Raw genomic sequence first — 20,591 nt, 5'->3', positions numbered from 1 at the left:
GTGGCCACCCAGGCTGTACAAGAAGGGCTTCATTTGAGAGAAGTCCCTTTTGCAAAGTTTTTTTTTTTTTCTTAATGCTTGGAATTTTAATTGATGCCCCTGCAGTTAATCTCTGTAATGATCTGTGATACGGAGGCCATCTCCCTTCAAGGGAGGCTTGGTGGGCTCACCTCCAAGCTGTGCATTATTTCAGAGAAATTGCCCACAGATTAGAAATTAGCAGGGTGGGAGTTGTTGAAAGCTAGATGTGGCCTTGCTACCCTCCGGGCAGAACTCTGGAAGTCTTGACAGGCCTCCAGGATGATGGTCCTGCTGAAGGGATTGTTTGAACAGAGCTACTCAGCAGGACGTTTCTCCAACAGTCCTGCTGTAAGGACTGGGGAAAGAAAATGTGAGTTATGAGGACGGGAGAGTCTTTGGGAGAGCTCAGCTGAAGATTTCCATCAGGTCTCTTTTTTCATAAGCCAGGTACTCATAAACCATTCTGCATTCTGTTTCTAGGGCCACGTAAATATATTTTAACCCGACAAAAACAAACAAACAAACAAAAACGAGAGTATCTTTTGTTTAAATGCCTTTCAAAATGTTCTGGGGTAAAGAGCTATGGTTACTTTAAAGGTGAGAGGTCTTTGATAAAATCGGTAGATGAGAAGCACACAGAGAAACACAAATATTAAGGGCTTTTTAATACTTATCAGGGCAACCAAATACATAAAGATTCATAGGAAAAGCTGGAGGATTTCTCTACCTATAGAGAAAACACCAGAGAAAAATTGGGAGTTAGTTGCCAAGAAAATCCCTGAGAGGAAAAAGCACTTAAGGGGATTCACAGTTCTGATATGCAGAGATTTCGTTTAAAAATCCCTCCCCAGTTCTTGCCAAGCCACAGGGAAACAGAAAGCCAGCCTCCCCGTCATTGAAAGAGATGGAGAAGCCCTGAGTATTAACATAGCAAGAGTGTCTCTGCCCTGCTCAGAATCTGTAGTAATCAAAAGAACCACGGTTAAACCCAGTAGCAGAAGAGACACTAAGATTTTAACTCTAGATGGAGCTGGTTAGCGAGTTGCCATTGAACCTTGGACAAGACTTGGATGCCGTGCAAAACTCAGGGCAGGCGAAATCCGTTTGGACCAAAGGATTGGTCAAGGCTAGATTAAGGTTTGTCACCTGTTACGAGTTAGAGAGGAAAAGGCACTAAGTAATACAGAAGTGTATATATTTCTTAAAGACTTGCTCCAAATTATTCACCTTTTTTTGGGTAGGCACAGTTACATCTGTGTGTGTTTTTTCAGTGCTTGAGTGGAAGGAAACTCAGTTTTCTCCCTAGAAGCAGTGTAACAAGTAAAGATGACCACCTACCATGGCCAGCCAACAAAGTCTCTTTAGAGCCAGTCTGCTTGGTCAGGGGCTCTTTCTTTACCTCATGGAGTACTTTTGTATAGTTGATACAAGTTATCTTTGAGATGAAAACACAGAGGAAAACAAAACTATTGAAAATGCCAAACAAGTGGTTAAAGTTGATTGCGGGGGTGGGGGGGTGATTCTTATTTTGAATAGTAGTTTTTGAAGAAATGCAGATGTAATTAGAGGGATTGTGGGGTTAGATGGTGATTTTTATGGCTCTTGTGAAGGAGAGTTCTGGATCATTTTACAGGTTGATGGCCCTAGGTCAAGTGTCTGGTTTTAGTCTTCTGAAAAGTAAGGCTTTTCTTTTCCTTGATACACACAGTAATATTACTGTAATGCCTGTCAGCTACTTCGCTGAGAAATACAACCAGAAGGGATTGAGGAAATGAGAAAGAGAAAGGCGGCTGTTCTTGGGGAACTGAAAAAGATCCTGAATACAAACAACAAGAAGGAAGGGGGTTCAGAAAGTTTACTTGTAAGTGTGAGAAAGAGAATGCCCAAAGTAGTGATAGCTGAGGAATGAAAACTGAGACTCCCCTCGGAGTAGAGAAATATGTGATAATTGGGAAGGGTCATGGGATCAATTAGAGTACCTATGCCAGTGATCAAGAAATGAGGTGGGGCTTCCCTGGTGGCGCAGTGGTTGAGAGTCCGCCTGCCGATGCAGGGGACACGGGTTTGTGCCCCAGTCCTGGAAGATCCCACATGCTGCGGAGCGGCTGGGCCCGTGAGCCATGGCCACTGAGCCTGTGCGTCTGGAGCCTGTTCTCTGCAGTGGGAGAGGCCACAGCAGTGAGAGGCCCGCATACCGCAAAAAAAAAAAAAGAAATGGGGTGAAGGAGGAGGAGAAATATGGGCAGGAAGAAAACAGGAAAGAGGAGGGTCAGGAGTGGGAGTGGGAGGGGCAGGAGTGGGAGGGGCAGGAGGGGGAGGGGAGGGGAGGGGAGGAGGGGGAAGAGAAGAGGCCAGGCTGGTATCCTAAGTATTGAACTTTAGGTGTCAATAAGGCAGGGCTGAGTTGGTGTAGCCCGCATCTAAACCACTATCCAGGTGATGCTTAATAAATATTTGTTGAATATTGAATGAATAAGTTAATAATTATCCTTCGTGTGAGAGAAAAAATGGAGAAGATTCTTCTTTCCTGATTAGGATCTTCAGTTAACTCTAAAAGTAGGTTAAAGCAGAAGATCATACAAATGATACAGACACACACCTTTAACAGTTTATTTTTAACTTAAAACACATGTCCGTTCACTCACCAAGTTTTTGATATGGGGGCCAAGGACTTTTCTTTGAGCGTGAACCCCTGATTGTCTTTCTTGCACAAACCACACCCGTAAGCATTATCTGAGGTTTCCATCTGGGTTTCTTTAAAGTGAAATGGGAATCTAAAGACATTTGCAAAGCAATCTGAGTATAGAATGATTCTGGATTTTTATTATTTTTGCCCCTAATCATTTACAGTTGTCTCATCCACACCTAATTTGCCAGTTTTTTTTTTTGTTTTTTTTGGCAACTTGCCTTTATTGAGTCTTTCCAAAGCATTCAGCTTCGTTTGTGTAGAAACAACTACCAACTACTCTTTCTTTTTGCATTCTGCTTCATGGACCTGTGTACTATTTGAATATTTTATGTAATTACAAAGCCCTGGCATCGTCAATTTTGGGACCATGGTTAAACTCCATATAAACACAACTCATCTGGTAGATGCAGAAGAGTACAAGTGTACCAAGGAAGAACCTGCTGGAATCTTTCGTGGGAAGCCCGGTAGGAGCCATCTGAATGGTAGGCATAGAGGCTAGCAGGAAATAAAATAGATTTTTGGAGGACTGCCCTGGCAAACCCACCCCTATAAAATGATGGCAGGCTTTCAGACAGTATTGATTTTTCTTTGTGCCTGGCACAGTCCTACACCTGGCTCTCATCCTCATCACTCAGAACTTGACTGTGGGATTTGCTAGAACCTTCTGTACCAAAAAGGGTTCAGTGGAGTCAAGGTGTGATCATTGAGCTGCCAACTACCTGTTCCTTGTATACTCGAGTGAATTTATATGACTCAGGTTAACATTGACACCCCTCTCACCCCGGGATCAGAATCAATGTCTCCAACTTGTAGAAACCCACCTTTTAGCATTGTCTTTTTCCTTCCCCAAGTTCTGTTTTTCCAACAGAGAATTCTGGGATGTACTTAGAAAACACTTTCCTGATGAAAGTGTCGGTCACAGCAGCACTTTGTATTTCTTGGTGACTGGCATTTCCTCTCTCTCATTTTTCTTTCTCCCCTCACTTCATTCTCTCCTTCCATTCTTTTATTCACTTGCTACTGATTAGCCCTGAGTTTGGACCAAGACGGCGCTGGTCATTCTGCTTGCTGCTAAGATGTATCAGAACTGTTTCCTCAAGAAGCCTACCATGGAGCAGGGGAATTTACCAAAGGGTCTTGTGTCTTAAAAAGCTGTGCTGTGGGGCTTCCCTGATGGCGCAGTGGTTGAGAATCTGCCTGCCAATGCAGGGGACACGGCTTCGAGCCTTGGTCTGGGAAGATCCCACATGCTGCGGAGCAACTAAGCCCATGTGCCACAACGACTGAACCTGTGCGTCTGGAGCCTGTGCCCCGCAACAGGAGAGGCTGCGATAGTGAGAGGCCCGCACACCGTGATGAAGAGTGGCCCCCACTCGCTGCAACTAGAGAAAGTCCTCGCATGGAAATGAAGACCCAACACAGCCAAAAATAAATAAAAATAAAAATAAAAAAAAAAAAAGCTGTGCTGTGACAGAACACCTCACTTTTCCAGAGACCCCAGTCCAGAAAACGCAAATGGCTGTGATAATTGAGAGCCTGGAAATAAGCAATAAAAACCAATATGCAATTAGAATAGGTGTCCGTAAGTCCATGCTCTAAAATGGAAACATTTACTCCCCGAAAGCCAGGCAGGCCTTTTCCCTGAGCCGGTTTGATCTTGGCCTCGCTGCAGCTTGGTTGTCTAACGGTTTCCGAGGCCAAGGCGGACCCGAAGGAAGCCGAGTTAAGAGGCGCGGGCTCATCTGTGGGAAGGTAAGCGAAGCCTGCCTGAGGGAGGGAGGAGCCGGCCAAGGGCCAACTGGATTCAGAAAGCCTCAGGCTTCCACGGTGCTCTCAGGCTGCTGTGCTCCAAGGCCGCCACCTTATGCTGCACAAATTGATTAATACTCACTCTGGTGACCCTGAGCCATCCAAACAAGGTTGCTTAAGCGCGGCATACTCTGTATGAGAAAGCAGGGCAAAGAAACAGAATGTAATTTTTTTTTTTTTTACTGTACGCGGGCCTCTCACTGTTGTGGCCTCTCCCGTTGCGGAGTACAGGCTCCGGACGCGCAGGCTCAGCGGCCATGGCTCACGGGCCCAGCCGTTCCGCGGCATGTGGGATCTTCCCGGACCGGGGCACGAACCCGCGTCCCCTGCATTGGCAGGCGGACTCTCAACCACTGCGCCACCAGGGAAGCCCTATAATTTTTTTTTAAGTTTGGGATTTCAATGGTAAGCTTCAATTATTTTAAAATTTAGACTGTTGTCTAGTGAGAGTGGATGCATGAAGTTTTACTGTATCCACTTATTTTCTGATTATTTTTTTGCAAGCAACGACAGAAAGTAAAACAGACAGAAAGTAAAACAGACGTGTGAAGCCACAGCCTTATACAGACTATACGTGTGAAGCCACAGCCTTATACAGGAAGAAAAGTGATGTAATAAAATGGCAAATGCTTGGTTTCAAGGTGTGTTGTGTCCTAGGCGGCCCCAGAGCACAGTGGTTAAGGGTCCAGGCCAAGAATCTGACTTTTGGCATTGAAATCAGGCTTTGCCACTCATTAGGTGTGTGTGCCCTTCAATAAATGACTCTTAGCCTTTCTGAGCCTCAAATTCCTCACCTGAAAAATGGGTATAATCAAAGTGTCTGATAGGATGGTTTTGACAATTAAATGAAATAATACTTGTAAGCGTTGAGATCAGTGGTAACCACGTAGTCTTCTGGCTAATGTCATTTGTAACCCATCTCCTTCTCTTGCTGCCTTTACCCTTTAACTGCTGTCAGAGGAAGGCAGAGGGTTGAGCTGAACACAGTAAAATGCACGCTTAGCAAAAATGTTTGATCCGCAGAGTGCAGGTGGAGATTTTTCACTTCGATGCTAAGATTTTGGCTCTCTTTTGTGAAGGTCAGTATAATTTTATTCGTGATCAGGTTGCTCCCAAAATATCTCTTGGGTTGTATTAACTGAAAAGGAAAAAAGTAAGGTTTTTATTTTTATTTTTTTTGCTCTTTTGCTTGTTTTGTGACTTAATATGCTCAAGTGGCATTGAATTCATTGAGATAATCCGAGGTACACAGAGGCTGTGACATGATCCACCCTCACTGGAGTCAAGGATGATTGGGGGAGGGGGGTGGGAAGGGGTTGGCCCAGGCGAATACACAAGGGCAGAGTCCCAGTTCCGTGATGTCAATCTTGTACCAAATTTCAGCGGGCATTATTTTCTACAGGAAATGAAATGTTAGAGTGTTTCAAATCTAGAACAGGGCTGGGTAAACGGCATAACTTTTGTTGTTGTTGTTGTTCTGATTGGTGTGAAACGTTGGGCTGCTTCTCCTGCAAGGTGAATCGGAAAGTCTCGCTAGAAATGTGGCTTCCGCCACCGCTTGGAGGGGAGAGAGTGATTTGTTTGCCAAAGGCCCTGGTAGCCTTCAATCTGTCAAAACGTTGCAAGCTGGGAGCAGTTTGCCAAAGCAAACTATCAAAGTGGAATAACACACGAGTCGCACACACACAGACACGCACATGCTCTCCCATTCCCCAAACATTAATTTCGAATTGGGTCAGGAGGAGCAAGAGTTTGGGCCAGATTGTCAGTGTTTTAAAGAGCTGTGGGCACAGCTATGGACTAGCAATTAGACAGGTACGTGCGAGCAGGCTGAGGTGTCCTAAAACGGAGTCTACAGAGTAGGGGTGGGAACCTTACAGCCCTTGGCTGAGTTTCATCTGGCCCCTGGGGTTATATATTGCTCTGGCTGGTGTGATTGCAGCCCAAAGAATAATTTCCCCTCTGGGGGAATTTATTCTATTCCATTCAGAGCAGAGCCCATTTACTAACTAACTTTTTTTTACTAACTATTCCAGCAAGAATTTTATTGGGTATCCCTATGCATTTTAGCCTCACTGGGGCCCAGCTTGATGAAGAGAAGAAGCATCTGAACATCTGAACATAACTTGCGTAGCATTTTTGCAACAAAAGCACCAACAAACATTCTGCTGCCAGACCTTGTGTAAATCCTATGGGGATGAATTTTTGGAAAGTCACGTAGAGACTCAAAAGCACACTGATTCTTATAAATCCCTCATAAAAGAGCTTTGCAAAGCTCCCAAAGTTACTTTGGACATTTTGAAATCCATTAATCCACTCTCTTTCCACTTATCTTGAAATTTCACAGGTCATAAGAGGATGAAGCCTCGTTCATTAAATCAATGCTCTTCCTATGTAGCAGATACTTTCTGAGGTGCTGGGAGATAAAGGAGTAACAAAACAGACTCCCTGATCTCATGGACCTTATATCCTAGTGGGCAGAGGAAGAAATTTAAGTGAATAAAGACATCCTATGTGAAATGGAAAGTGCTATGGAGAAAGAGAAGTAGGCTGGGCTGGGAGAGGAAGTCCTGTTTTATGTAGGGTCAGGGAAGCCTTATGGAGAAGAGACACCTTTGGGCGGACACCTGAATGTGGGGAGGGAAGGAGCTGTAACCATATCTGGGAGTAGAGTTGACCAGGCAACCCTGGAATGCAGTCCCTCCAAGACAACAGGAAACGTAGAATTTTCCCTTCTCCCATCTTTCACTCCCTCTCCCACTCCAAGTCCCCCGACTGTTATGGAAGTGCAGCCTGGGATGAGTGGTTATGCAAAACGGCTCCTGATTGCATTACACATATGTGGCTTAGGTGTGTGCCAAGAACTTTGAGGGGCTGAGATGTAACGCATTTCTGGAGCTGCTGTTTGTTTTCTTAACAAAACCACACCAATCTGGTTTTCTTTTTAAATGAGTAAACAGTGCCAGAATGTGTTACAAATGATTCAGATTTGTAGGCACGGCTTCATAAGGTGCTTTCCTGCGCATGAACTCATTTGAGGTAGGCAGGGCGGGTTCTATTATTCCCATGTTACAGATGAAGAAACTGAGATGTAGAGGTGCTTTGCCCAAGGTCATGTAACCAAGGAGCATAAGGTTGTATCCAGTAAGGATACAACTAGAAAAATAACTGTTCTTTTCCCATCACTGTGTTCACACCCACTCCTTTTGATACCCCTGCCCCGTGCCTGGAAGACAGCTTAGGCAGTTTTCTGGTCCATTGCAGGCTTAATGAGCAGTCTCTCTTTCAAGTATCAAAAGGCCCCAAAAGATGTGTGTATGTGAGGGAGGGGGTAGCTTTAATGGTTGAGTGCCCATCCTTCTAGAAGTTTTAGTTTTCCTTCAGTAGCTTTAGTTTTTGTTTTCCTTGAGTACCTTTTGGGTGAATCTAAGGCATCAGTAACTTCACCATCCAGGCGTGCACCCTTAGCCCCCTGTGTGCCGAGCAGCACAGATCCGTGTGCCTGTGCTTTGGACAGTACAGGGAGAGAACATTTCCATTGTTGTAGAAAGTTCTCTTGGACAGCACTGGCCTAGAGCCTCAGCAAGTTTTAAATCATTCTTTGATTCTTTTCACCACTAATTTTATATTTTTCTGAATAGATTCCTTACTTGGAAGGATTTCATGTACAGATATGCTACATTAAAAGAAAGTCTAGTCAGATATAAAATCTTCAGTCTCTCATCCAATTTAAAGCTTCTTTCTTCCCCCCATCCTGGGCCTGGTCTGGCCTCAGACCCCTGTAGTGGGAAGAGAGGGCTTGGCTGTTTCTTCACACTCCTAGTTCCCCTCTGTGCCCCGCTCCCTCTGGTCCTCATTAGTTCCTCCAGGACAGAGCAGGGGAGGGGACAGATAGCTGGGCAAAGAGGATCTCAATAGCATCGGTGCCTGCTGTCATCTGGTGTTGCTGTCCTGGCTTGGCCGGTGTTATGTTGTGGATTCTCCTCTCAGGGCCCTTTGGTTGGTCCTTTGGAGAACCTCCCCCTCACTGGGATCTCCTGTTGCTCATGCCCTGGTTCAGGCTGTGCGAGAACTGGCTGCCTCTTTATCCCGCCTCCCCCAGCTCCCGGGCCCCATGGGTACGCACCACACATCACCTGTCTTTTGGTGAGCGATCTGCATTGATGAGGTCCTTGCCAGAGGACCTGAGTCCTGCTTTCCATGGGAGAACCCCAGCTTTCCTTGCCCCTTTAAGCTCCAGGTATGTAGGCTGCTCCCACCCCAGCCCTCTCGCACTGCTCCGCCCTCCTAGACACTCCAGCCAGGTTTTGGCCTTTAAATACGTTTCAGGGGAAAATCAAGCACCGCTCCTTATACCCCAAACCCAGGGGGTCCAGATCAAGCTCTCGAATGGTAGCCCTCCTTGTTTGGCTGGGAAGAGTTCCAACTTTTCCTCCCCTAAGGGGAGTGGAGGGGCTGTGCTCAGCATTCCTGCATCCCTAGCAAACTTCTCCCATTCACCAGCCCACACCCCGCTCCTTGCTCAGCCTGAAGGTTTAGGGTGAGGGGCTGCGGGATAGGATGGGTGGGGGCAGAGGGAGGCACCTCTGTTTCTGGTCCTGAGTACACGGTGCAGCCCTTCTCTTTGGAACGTGTGTGTATGTCATCCCGTTGGTTCTTAGCTCTGGGACTTCAGTGCAACTCTAGGACGGCAACAAAAAGGATGCATGGAACACCTTGGTACATATCTCTTCCCCCTGCTTCTTGTCCCACCACACGGTCTTTAACCAGTCCGGCCACATCCATTCTGTGTGTTCTGCTAGGACCGGTCTCATTTTCAGGCACAGTGAGGGTTAGGGTGGAATTTAGGGTTCTCAGAGATGGTGGGAGCTTTTCTAGCTCCACAGGCCTTACCCCCCAGATTCAGACAGGTATTCCTCATGCCCGCCTCTACACAGTGAGTTTTCCTTTGGACAAGGGCATGTTTCACATCTCTCAGTTATGTTAGAGGCCTCAAAAAGGTTGAGAAGCACTGGGTTACCTAACTGCCCTCAGGGTTAAACCCTTAAAAGAAGGATTCAAGGGCTTCCCTGCTGGCGCAGTGGTTGAGACAGATGGGAATGGCGGAGTTGGGATTCTGGCCTCGATGTGTTTGAATCCAAAGCTTCACGCTCTCCCAGCATACCCTGCTGTCTCGGGGCCAGCTGGTTCCTATTTCTGCACCTTCTCTTTATTTGATGACAAGCCTTAATCAGGGCTGGTGACAGTGGGGCTTAACACAGCTAATCCCACCCATGGAGAACATATCTGACACTAAAAGCCCAAGGACGGGCAGAGGAATGGTTCCGAGGAAAGCCTGGAATGAGGGAGAGGAACTTACCTGGGAGAAGCTGCCCCCCCTTCTGGCCTGACCTTACCATCTCCACGAGGACCAAGCATGCACGAGCACTTACTCTGTGCCGGGGCACGGTGTGTTATCTGATACAGGCCTCCCCAGACCTCCAGCCAGCTTCTGTGGTATCCCCATCTTACAAGGGAGGAGACTGAGGCTCAAAGAGGTTAAATGTCCTGACTTGGAAACCTTGCCGGTAAGCGGTAAAGTGGGGTTTGATCCCAGGTCTGCCTCGTGCCACAGCCCCGCCCGCAGCTGTCTCCTCTCCTGCGGGGCCCTTTGCATCTTCACTGGGTCACATCCAGGGCCTGGGTTGCACTGTGCTCTCCCTTCCAGTGACGAGATGGAGATGCGCCTTCTGCTGGACACTGCTGCCTGGAACACACTCACAGCCCTGCCTGTTGCTGTTTTCTTTCTCAGTGTCCTGGGTTCCCTCCTGCTGCTTGGATTCCAGCTCGTCTGCCCACAGCCCTCCACTGAACACAGAAAGGTAAGCCACGGCCGTTCAGAGGCTTTCCTTCTCTGCCCGAGGGCCTGGGGTTGGACCAGTCATCACCGCCTTGAGCTTTGTTCTATTTGGAGTTGAGTCACCGCTGATTCTCAGAGGAAGCACCATTCGTAGGATGTTCACCAGTCTTCCTATCCTTCCGAAGTTCTTGATCTTCAAAATGAAGCTGGTGCCCAAAGTCAGTCTCTGATCCGAAAGCAGTGCTGGCTTTGTAGCCCGTGTCCATTAGAGTGGGGCGGTTAAGGAGAGATGAGCGAGCAGACTCTACCTCCCCTAGGGGTGGAGGAGCTTCGGCGGAGCCTTTACCCCCGCTAGGGGCACCTCAGGGGGATGTGTGTGGATGGTTAGAGACAGAGCTGCAGCTAAAGCTGAGGCTGTAGCCATGTAAGAGCGCCCCTCGGAGGGAGCCATCCATGATCTTCGGTTAGAAGGACACAGCAGCCAGCGGCCAGGCAGGGGGCGGGGAGCAGGGAAATAAGGACCCGGCCCTCTTTTACCTCCTCCCCTCCATCTCCTGCTGGTGACTCCCTAAACCTGAATCCAACCAAAGGACAGAAGACAGAAAACTCCCTTAATGCAGTGCCCAAAGGCCAGCCTCCTGGGCAACAGGGCTGGGTGGAGAAGGGTGGACAGAGCATCTGGAGGGACAAATGGACAGTAGCAGGCATGCTTCCCTTCAGGCTCTGTGTGTTTCATAGTAAAGGAATTATTCACTGCTGCCTAAACAAGCCCAATGCCGTCCTGCAACAGAGCACTTGTGTGATTAATATTTCCTGAGAAACAGATGCATGATATGACTTTGGGAGGGTCCCTAAAATCCCTTTCTCCTACCTAGGGACTCCTTATGTCTACAGGTAATGAAATGCAGATACTTCTGAGAGGACTGATAGGTCAGTCATTTGTATCTAACTGTGACTGAGTTGGTTGGAACCTTTCCTAGAGGGGCTTTTCATAGGAGAAGTCCAGGAGAGAAGGGGGGCAAGAAAAGAGTAGGTGTACAGGTTTGCCTAGATATGCACCTTCTTGGGAGAAGTTCTTGATGTTCTTGTCTGATTAGTCTGATTTATCTTAGGTCTGTGGATTATGTTCTGACTTTGTCTTTCTGGGCCAGACGTGAACCTGTATTGTGTCGTGTCCCCCATTAGGGTGTCAGCTCCATGAAGGTGGAATCTTACCTGTCTTGTTCACTCCCCAATTTCCACCTCCTGGAATACAGCCTGGCCTGTTGTAGGTGCTCAATAAAATACTTGCTGAAAGACTGACTGAATGAATGGAAAACCTGGCCAAGATCTAAGCATCATTTTGTTGGAGTCACTTGGCAATTTACACCCCTTTTACTGTACTGCATCATCCCCATTCATGATTTCAAGAGTCAGAGAGGACAACTATGATAGATTGAATGTTTGTGTCCTCCCTGCCCCCCAGGTTGGTGTGTTGAAACCTAAACCCCTATATGATGGTATTCGGAGGTGGGACCTTTGGGAGGTGATTAGGTGATGGAGTGGGGTCCTCATGAATGGGATTAGTGCCCTTGTTAGCGTTATGGGAGAGCTTGCTGCCCCACCATGCGAGGATGCAAGGAGAAGTCTGCACCCCGGAGGTCGGCACTGTGCTGGCACTCTGACCTCGGACATCTAGACTTCAGAACTGTGAGAAATCAATTTCTGTTCTGTATAAGCCACTCAGTCTATGATATTCTGTTTTAGCAGCTCAAACGGACTAAGACAAAAATCGGCACTGAGACGTGGTGGTGCTGCTATAACAAATACCTAAAACGTGGAAGGGGCATTGGAATTGGGTAATGGGTAGAGGCTGGAGGAGTTTTGAAGTGCATGTTAGAAAAAGCCTATGTTGCCATGAATGGACTTTTAAAGGCGATTCGGGTGAGAGCTGAGAAAGGAAAGAGGGGAGCTCAATCTTCCCAGAGAATACCTAAGCAATCCCGAATAAAATATTGGTAGAAATATAGAGGTTAAAGGCCATTCTGATGGGGTCTCAGATGGAAATGAGGAACACGTTATTGGAAACTGGAGGAAAGGCTGTGCTTGTTATAAAGTGGCAGAGAACTTGGCTTGTTCCTGTTCTGGTGTTTTGTGGCAGGTAGAACTTGCAAGTGATGAAATTAGATATTTAGCCAAAGAAATCTAAGCAAAGTGTTGAAGGAGTGACCTGGTTTCTCTTGACTGCTCATAGTAAAAAGTGAGAAGAGAAAAATGACTTAAAGATGGAACTGTTAACTGGAAAGGAAGCAGAACACAGAACTTAAAGATTTTGGAAAATCTTCAGCAGATCCGTATTGAAAAGATTGAGAAAGCCTGTCCAGGGAAGGATACTACGGGTGTGGTTGAGAGACTGTTTGATAAGGCAATTAGTCAGTTATCTTGACAGACGCCAGGAGCTATTTATTGTCCAGGACAGTGGAAGAATGCAAAGGGGGCTGCAGTGCCTTCCAGATCTGGCTCATCTCTGCATCACCTTGCTTGGTGGTTTCCACTCCCCACACTCACTCTGAGCTCCTCAGCTGCGCCAGGAGCTGCTCCAGTGGCCCGGGGAAGGGTGTGGGCTGTGCCCAGCAGAGCCTTGGGGGCATGACTGCCTCCACCCAGATTTCAAAGGACAAGGCTTGAGCCCAGGTCCCAGGACCCCAACCTTGGAGAACCACAGTGGGGGCAGGGCAGCCTGGAACTTTGGGGCCCCAACCCGTGCAGGTAGGACCATGGGCCCAGTGGGCCTGGAAGGCAGAGCATCGAGCCAAAGAGGATTATTCTTAAGCCTTTATGGAATTTCCCCGGGTGGGATTTGGACTTTCTTCTTTCCTCGTTCTCCCGTTTGGAATGGGAGTGTCTCTCCTGTGCCTGTCTTACCATTGTATTTTGGAAGCACATAACATGTTTGATGTCACATATTCACAGCTGGAGAGCAATCTGCTTCAGGAAGAATCATACCTTGAGTCTCACCTATATCTGATTTAGGTGACATTTAGATGAGACTCTGGGCCTAGAGTTTAATAATGATGCTGGAACCCGTTAAGACTTTCTGGGTTATGGGGATGGAATGAATGTATTTTGCTTGCAAGAAGGGTGTGAATTATGGGGGCCCAGGGATGGAATGCTATAGACCAAATGTGTCCCCGCAAATTCATTTGTTGAAACTTAATCCCCAGTGTGATGATATTTGGAGGTGGAGCCTTTGGGAGGTGATTAGGTCAGGAGGGGATAAATGCCCTTATAAAAAAGGTCCCAGAGGGATCTCTAACCTCCTCTGCTATGTGAGGACACAGGGAGAACATTGCTGTCAATGAACCAGGAAACAGGTTCTCCTCAGACACCAAATCCACAGGCCCCTTAATCTTGGACATCCCAGACTCCAAAATTGCGAAAAATAAATTTAAGTTTTCCATAAACCACACAGTCTGTAGTATTTTTGTTATAGCAGCTGGATCAGACTAAGACAGCTGTCTATTTTCATTATTATGTTGTATTATTTATTAGTGTTCAGGGTTAATCAGGGTTGTTAATCCTAATAGTTGAATCAATCTACCAGTGTTCTTTTTAGTTTTTGCTGTTATTCAAATAGACCATCATACCTGAAAATGTTTCATAAATGGTCAATTTACTTTGCTGTTTCTCTTAATTTTTCAAGTTAGCCTGAATGATATAAATGTAGCCTGAACAAAAGGTTCACAAAAAGTTATTGCCTCCATATTTCTTTCTTTTTCTTTTTTTTAATGATGTTTATTCTTTTTACCAAGCTGCACCATAATGTGCTTGGTAAGCCTCCATATTTCTTAAAGAAAGTATTTGTTCTGAGAAATTTTTAAAAATGATTTATGAATGACTTTAGAATGTTGAATCTAAAAATTGAGCAAAAAGTTTCACATCTTGGTGTATGGTTCCTCCTTGTCCAAATATTAAAAACTTTGCAGTAGAAAGTTAAATTAAATAAATTATTTTTTCAAAATAATGTATAGATTCCTTTACTTGGAAAACATGCATTTTAGGACAGTTCTTCAATATAATTATATACATTTTAGCTGCCAGGATCATTGTCATTGTCATTCACCCCAGAGAGGAAAAGACTCAGTGCTTTCTTGGGTGGTGAATTTCTTCTTGACATTCTATTGGAGCTCTGTGGAGCTGTGACTGTCATCCTGCCTGGCTATATCCCCCAAATCCTGGAGCACAAGCAGTACTGGCAGTGGTAGCATCCATTTATTTCTGCAACGTAAGAAATAAGGAGATACTTATTAAAACAGAGGTTGGAAATGTTTTTCCATAAATGACCAGTTGTGACTGTTTTAGGCTTTCTGGGCTACAAAGTCTCTGTCACAACTAGTCAGCTCTGCTTTTGTAGCACAAAAGCAGCAATAGATAACATGTAAATAAATGTACATGGCTGTGTTCCAATGAAACTTTATTTACAAAAAACTGGATTGGCCCCATGGCCCGCCATTTGCTAGGCAGTGCTCTAAAGTCGGGTAGAGAGAGGTTAACTGTAATTACTGTATATGTGTTTTGAAGTTGGAAATTGTCTCCTCCTGGACCTTAAGGAACACAAAGGATTTGAGAGAAAAAAAAAGTATATTTTTTCATTAAAACCTAAGAATTATGATTGCTATCCAATTGTTTTCATTACTTAGATAAATCATAATTGAATTCCTGCTGACTGTTTTGTGGCAAGGTCCACTCTCAATCTGTAGTAGAGAGCAGCAGCAAGAATTAGAAAACCATTTATGGTAAATTCTTAAGGGACAGCATTACTGATTTGTGCAAACTGTAGTTTAGTATGCGTATGAAAACTACCCTCTAAAATACATCTCTTTTTCTTTCTCATTTATTATAGCGTGTCCAACTTTAGCATATGGAAGCATTTCTACAGTGTAAGTTATTCTGAGGAAAAGACATAATTTGTAAATGCTGTCAAGTAAACTATGCATTTCTAAATGCTGCTTGGGTGACTGCATACATCTCAGTAAAAACTGTCCCATAATAGTGCAGGAAAAGAGGACTCGGGTGCAGAGTGTAAGTAGCCCGTCTGAGGTATTTCTATCCAGAAGTCTTTCTCTCACTTCTGCAACATGGATGGCATCAGAAAGGATTGCTCAGCCTCTGTTCTTGGTAGTTATTTAGTGACACGTGGCAAATGATTTCATTTAAGAAACTCCCTGTGGCTTCATTTGCTGATAAGGTAAGACCAAGAACAAAAAAATCTTGACCAAGACTTTAATAAAAACCATATGTTATTAGTACGGGAAAATATGTAGATTGCAAAAAGCTTTTAAGTTAACGAAACTGTTCTGTCTGCTTGACAGACATTCACTGAGCAAGTTGCTTTATAAGTCATAATGTGTATGGTCAACATAATCTATTTAGGAAAGAATCATGAAACATCGTATTTTATTCCTACAAATGGAAAAACATACATATAATTTAATCACAGCTGCTTAACTTGTTTTCTTTTTAAAGTTTACTTTTTAATTAAAAGTATGCATGTTTATTACAGAGAATTTAGAAAACAATGAAAAACAATGAAGAAGGAAATAAAAACTCACTCCTAGGGCCAGGAGCCAAAGAGAAGTGCTCTTCAATCTGTTATTTATAGAAACTTTAAAACAAGCAAACAAACTGAAAACACCCAGACACACTACAGAATGAAGGAAGGGTGAAGTCAAATATTTGTTTTGCTAACTGATTCGCAAGCCACACTGTGAATAGCAGGGGACCTTGTAATGGGTTTAGAGCCTACTATTACTGTGTGCAGCTATTGACCTCAAATTGCCTCTTGACAATGTCCTACAACTGGATGTTGAACAGAAGGCCTATAGAAGGACAAAAAGAAGTTTTAGGTAACATAAAATTTCTCATATTATTGCTCCTGTATTCAAGAAGGGAGAAAACAATAATGTTTCCAGAAGAAAATATATGAAAATATGCTGATGATTTGAGGTAGGCAAGGATTTCTTAAACAACACACCAAAAGAACTAACCATGAAAGAACGGGACTTCATTGAAATTGAGGACTTTTGTTTATCGAAATACACCATAAAGAGTGAAAAGATAAGCCTAGACAGGGTGAAGATATTCACAATAATATGTTTGACAAAAGATTCATACTCAGATTGTATAAAGAAACCACTAATCATTAAGAAAAAGTTAAGCAATTCAATTTTAAAATGGGCAAAAGACTTGCAAAGTCACTTCACGTAAGAGGGTATGCTAACGGTCAGTAAGCATATGAAAAGATGCTCAATCAAAATCATTAATTAAGTAAAGCATTAGTCCCTAGGGAAGTACAAGTTAAAATGAGACACCACCAGAATGGCTAAAATGAACAACACTGACAGTACCAAGTGCTGATGAAGATGTGGAGCAACAGGAACTTTCATACATGGCTGGTGGGAGGTTAAACAGTAAACCCCTTTGGCAGCATATCTTAAAGCTAAACATAGGCGCTTTTTTTTAACAACCTGGCTGTTCTACTCCTAAGTATTAATATTAACCCAAGAGTGATGAGTGCATGCCTCACCAAAACATACACATTAAAAACGTTCATAGAAGTTTATTTACAATTACTTAAAATTGGAAATAATCCAAAAGTCTATCAGCAAGAGAATGGATAAATAAATTATAATATGTCCATATAAGATAACATTAAAAAACAATTAAAAATTGGACGTCTGTTTCCAGCCAAGATGGACCAACAGGGATCGGATTTACTCTCCCATGTAGAATAAGAGCAAAATGGCCAAGATAGAGCAACAGGGACCAGATTTCCCCTAATCCTCTGACCTGAAACAACCAAAAGAACATAAAACCAAACAACATATATAAAGCAGTGTTTTTCAAAACACTGGACACCAGGCAACAAAAGACAGTGATCCCTCAGAGATGAGAAACCAATCAGTTGAATGTGAAAATTTCCCCAGCTAACTGCTGGGGAAATGGGAATACAGGCAGAACCTTTTGGCCTCCTTGAGTTAAGGAGATGGACTTAACAGTCCAGCAAGATCAAGATGGAGAGAGTCTGCAGGGCAGAGTACCAGAGAGGAGAGAACTACACAAAGGGAAGACTGCCAGAGATCTGCAGGACTTTCTCCTCAAGGATACAGTGCTGCACTGATCAACACATGGGTGAGGAAACAGCCTGAGGCCGGAAGAGAATTGTCAGACAGGATTAAAGGGAACAATGTCTGGTACTCACGCAGGAACAGGAACAGTGACTCTTCCCAGCAGCCAGGCTTTATAAACTCATAATCCAGGAGGCATTGGAGAGAATACTCAGGAAGCTCTTGCCTTGGTACTGCATTGCTCTGGATATGACAAACAAGTCATAAAAGCACTACTGAAAGGGTCAAACTGTTTCTAAATAACTTAGCTATCCTAGCACAAGTCTCAAGAATATAGGAATATGAAAATATCCAGCACCCAACAAGGTAAATTTTACCAACAAGGTAAAATTCAAGATGCCTGGCATTTAGTCAAAGATTACCAGGCATGCACAGAAGCAGAAAAACATTAGCATTATTCTCCATAATGAGGAGAACAGTCAATCAATTGAAACCAACTCAGAATGACACAGATGTTAGAATTTGAAAACAAGGATATTAAAAGTTATTAAAACTGTATTCCATATATTCAAAAAGTTACGTAGAGGTTTGGAAAATATAAAAAACACCCATGTCAAACTTCTCAAGATGAAAATGAAAAATACACTGGATGGGATTAATGGAAGATTAGACAGTGCAGAAAAAAAGAGAACTTGAAGATATAGCAATAGAAACTTTCCAAAAAGAATCTAAAAAAAATGAGGAGTATCAGTGACCTCCAGAACAACTTCAGGTGAATTTTTATATGTACAGTTGGAGTACCAAAAGGAGAAGAGGTGTGTGTTTGTGGGGGGGGTGACAGAAAAATATTTTTTAAAATATTAGGAAATGTTCCAAATTTGACTAAGACTATGAACCCAAGAATATCAACGAACTCCAAGCACTAGAAACATGAAGAAAATGGCACCCTTACACCATTATCAAACTGCTTAAAATTAGTGATAAAAAGAAAAATTTTAAAGCCCTTAGGGGAAAAAACATTACATCCACAGAAACAAAGATAAAGATGATAACAGATTCCTTGTCTGCTGTCACTCATGCAAGTGAAGCAATATCTTTAAAGTACTGAAAGAATACAACTGTCAACCTAGAATTCTATACCCAGAAAAAACAACTTTCAAAAAATGAAAGTAAAGATGTGTTCAAACATAAATGCTGTACCACACCTGTACCACAAAAATTGTTAAAGGAAATTCTTTAGGCAGAAGGATAATGATATCAGATAGAAATATAGACCTATACACACAATGAGATGAACCAGACATAATAACTGCGTGGATAAATATATAAGGTTTTGAAAAATTATTTAAATCTCTTTTAAAGATTGACTCCTTAAATGAAAACAATATAATGTGTTGTGGAGTTTATAACATATGTTTAAGTAAAATGTGTGGCAACAATAGTGTAAATGCCAGAAGAAGATAAATGGAAGTATAGTATTGTAAGGTTCTTATAATATATGTAAAACTGTATATTACTTGAAGGTAGACTGTGATAAGTTAAAGATGTATACTATAAACCTTGAAGTAACAATTCAAGAAACACAACAAAGAATTTTAGCTCAGAAGGAAATAAAATATCGTCATAAAAATACTCCAATAATTCAAAAAAAGGCAGAAATAGAAGGAAAAGAGATGGGACAACTAGAAAACAAATAGCAAGATGATAGACTTAAATATAATTATATTAATAATCACAGAAGCACCTCAACTAAAAGGCAGACTTTGACAGGTTGGATATAAAAAGCAAGACACTCAACTGTATGCTGTTTACAGGAAACACACTTCAACATAAAGACACAAATTAGGTTAAAAGTAAAAGGATGGAAAAAGATATACCATGTTAACACTAGTCAAAAGAAAGCTGGAGAGACTCTATTAATATCAGATACAGTAGATTTCAGAGCAAAGAGTATTACCAAGGATAAAAAAAGTCATTTCATAGTGGTAAAGGAGTCAATTCATCAGAGGACATAACAATCCTAAACATTTATGTACCTCATAATAGAGCTTCAAATTACTGAAGCAAAATCTGATATAGCTTCAAGGAGAAACAGAAAAGTCCACAATTACCGTCTGAGATTTTAATACTGCTTTCCTAATACTGGTAGAGCACATAGACAGAAAAATCAGTAAGAATGGAGAAGATTTGACTATGACCATCAATCAGCTTGATCAAATGGACATTTGTAGGACATTCGCCCAAACAAAATCTGATATGTATTCTTTTCAGGTGCATGAAGAACACTTACTAAGATAGATCATATTTGGGGCCATAAAGCAAGTCTCAATAGACAGGATTCAAGTCACTGACAGTTTATTCTCTGATCACTGTGGAATTAATTTAGCAATCAGTAAAAAAGATACCTGGAAAATTCCTAAACATTTGGAAATGAAATAAAACACTTCTAAATAATCCATGGGTCAAAGAAGAGATGAAAGAGAAATTAGGAAGTACTTTGACATGAATGAAATTGAAAACACAAAGTATCAGAAATTGTGGGAAGCTGCTAAAACAGCACACAGGGGGAAATTTATATAACTAAATACCTATAAAGACAAAAAAGGTCTCAAATCAGTGACCTCAGCTTCCATTGAGGAAGCAACTAGAAAAAGAATGATTAAACTCAAAGTAAGAAGAACGGAAATAATAAAGATCAAAGCAGAAACCTATAAGGTAGAAAGAGAAAAACCATAAAGGAAACCATTTATTCCAAAAGCTGGTTCTTTGAAAAGATCAATAAAATGGATAAATCTTGAACCAGAATCATCAGAGATAAAAAAATGAAGACACAAATTGTCATTATCATTATGTCATTATCAGCCTGTCATTATGTTACAGGCTGGTAACATCACCATAGATTCTGTAGATATTAACAGGATAATAAGGGAATATTCTTAATACTTTATTCTTATAAATTCAACAAGTTAAATGAAAAAGACAAATCATTTGAAAGATACAGACTACCAAAGCTCACTCAAAAAGAAATAGATAACCTGAATATTCCTATATTTATTAAAGAAATGGAATTTGTAGTTTAAAACCTTCCTGCAAAGAAAACTCCAGGTCCTGATGGCTTTACTAATGA

The 20,591-nt window shown here is 42.9% G+C and overlaps 1 protein-coding gene across 7 annotated transcripts in view; it reads left to right on the top strand.

Annotated features, from left to right (window-relative positions):
- The window catches only part of THSD4 (thrombospondin type 1 domain containing 4), a 630,174-nt gene that overhangs the window by 86,264 nt on the left and 523,319 nt on the right, over window positions 1-20,591 (top strand). For all 7 annotated transcript variants that reach the window (XM_079915165.1, XM_079915163.1, XM_079915159.1 and 4 more), the window contains one exon: window positions 10,311-10,380. In XM_079915165.1, coding sequence (XP_079771291.1) covers window positions 10,311-10,380 — 70 coding nt within the window. The remainder of the gene's footprint in view (window positions 1-10,310; window positions 10,381-20,591) is intronic.

The sequence above is a fragment of the Stenella coeruleoalba genome (genome assembly GCF_951394435.1).
Source record: "Stenella coeruleoalba genome assembly, chromosome: 2".
Classification (NCBI taxonomy): domain Eukaryota; kingdom Metazoa; phylum Chordata; class Mammalia; order Artiodactyla; family Delphinidae; genus Stenella; species Stenella coeruleoalba.
This window is presented reverse-complemented; position numbering and strand designations above follow the sequence as displayed.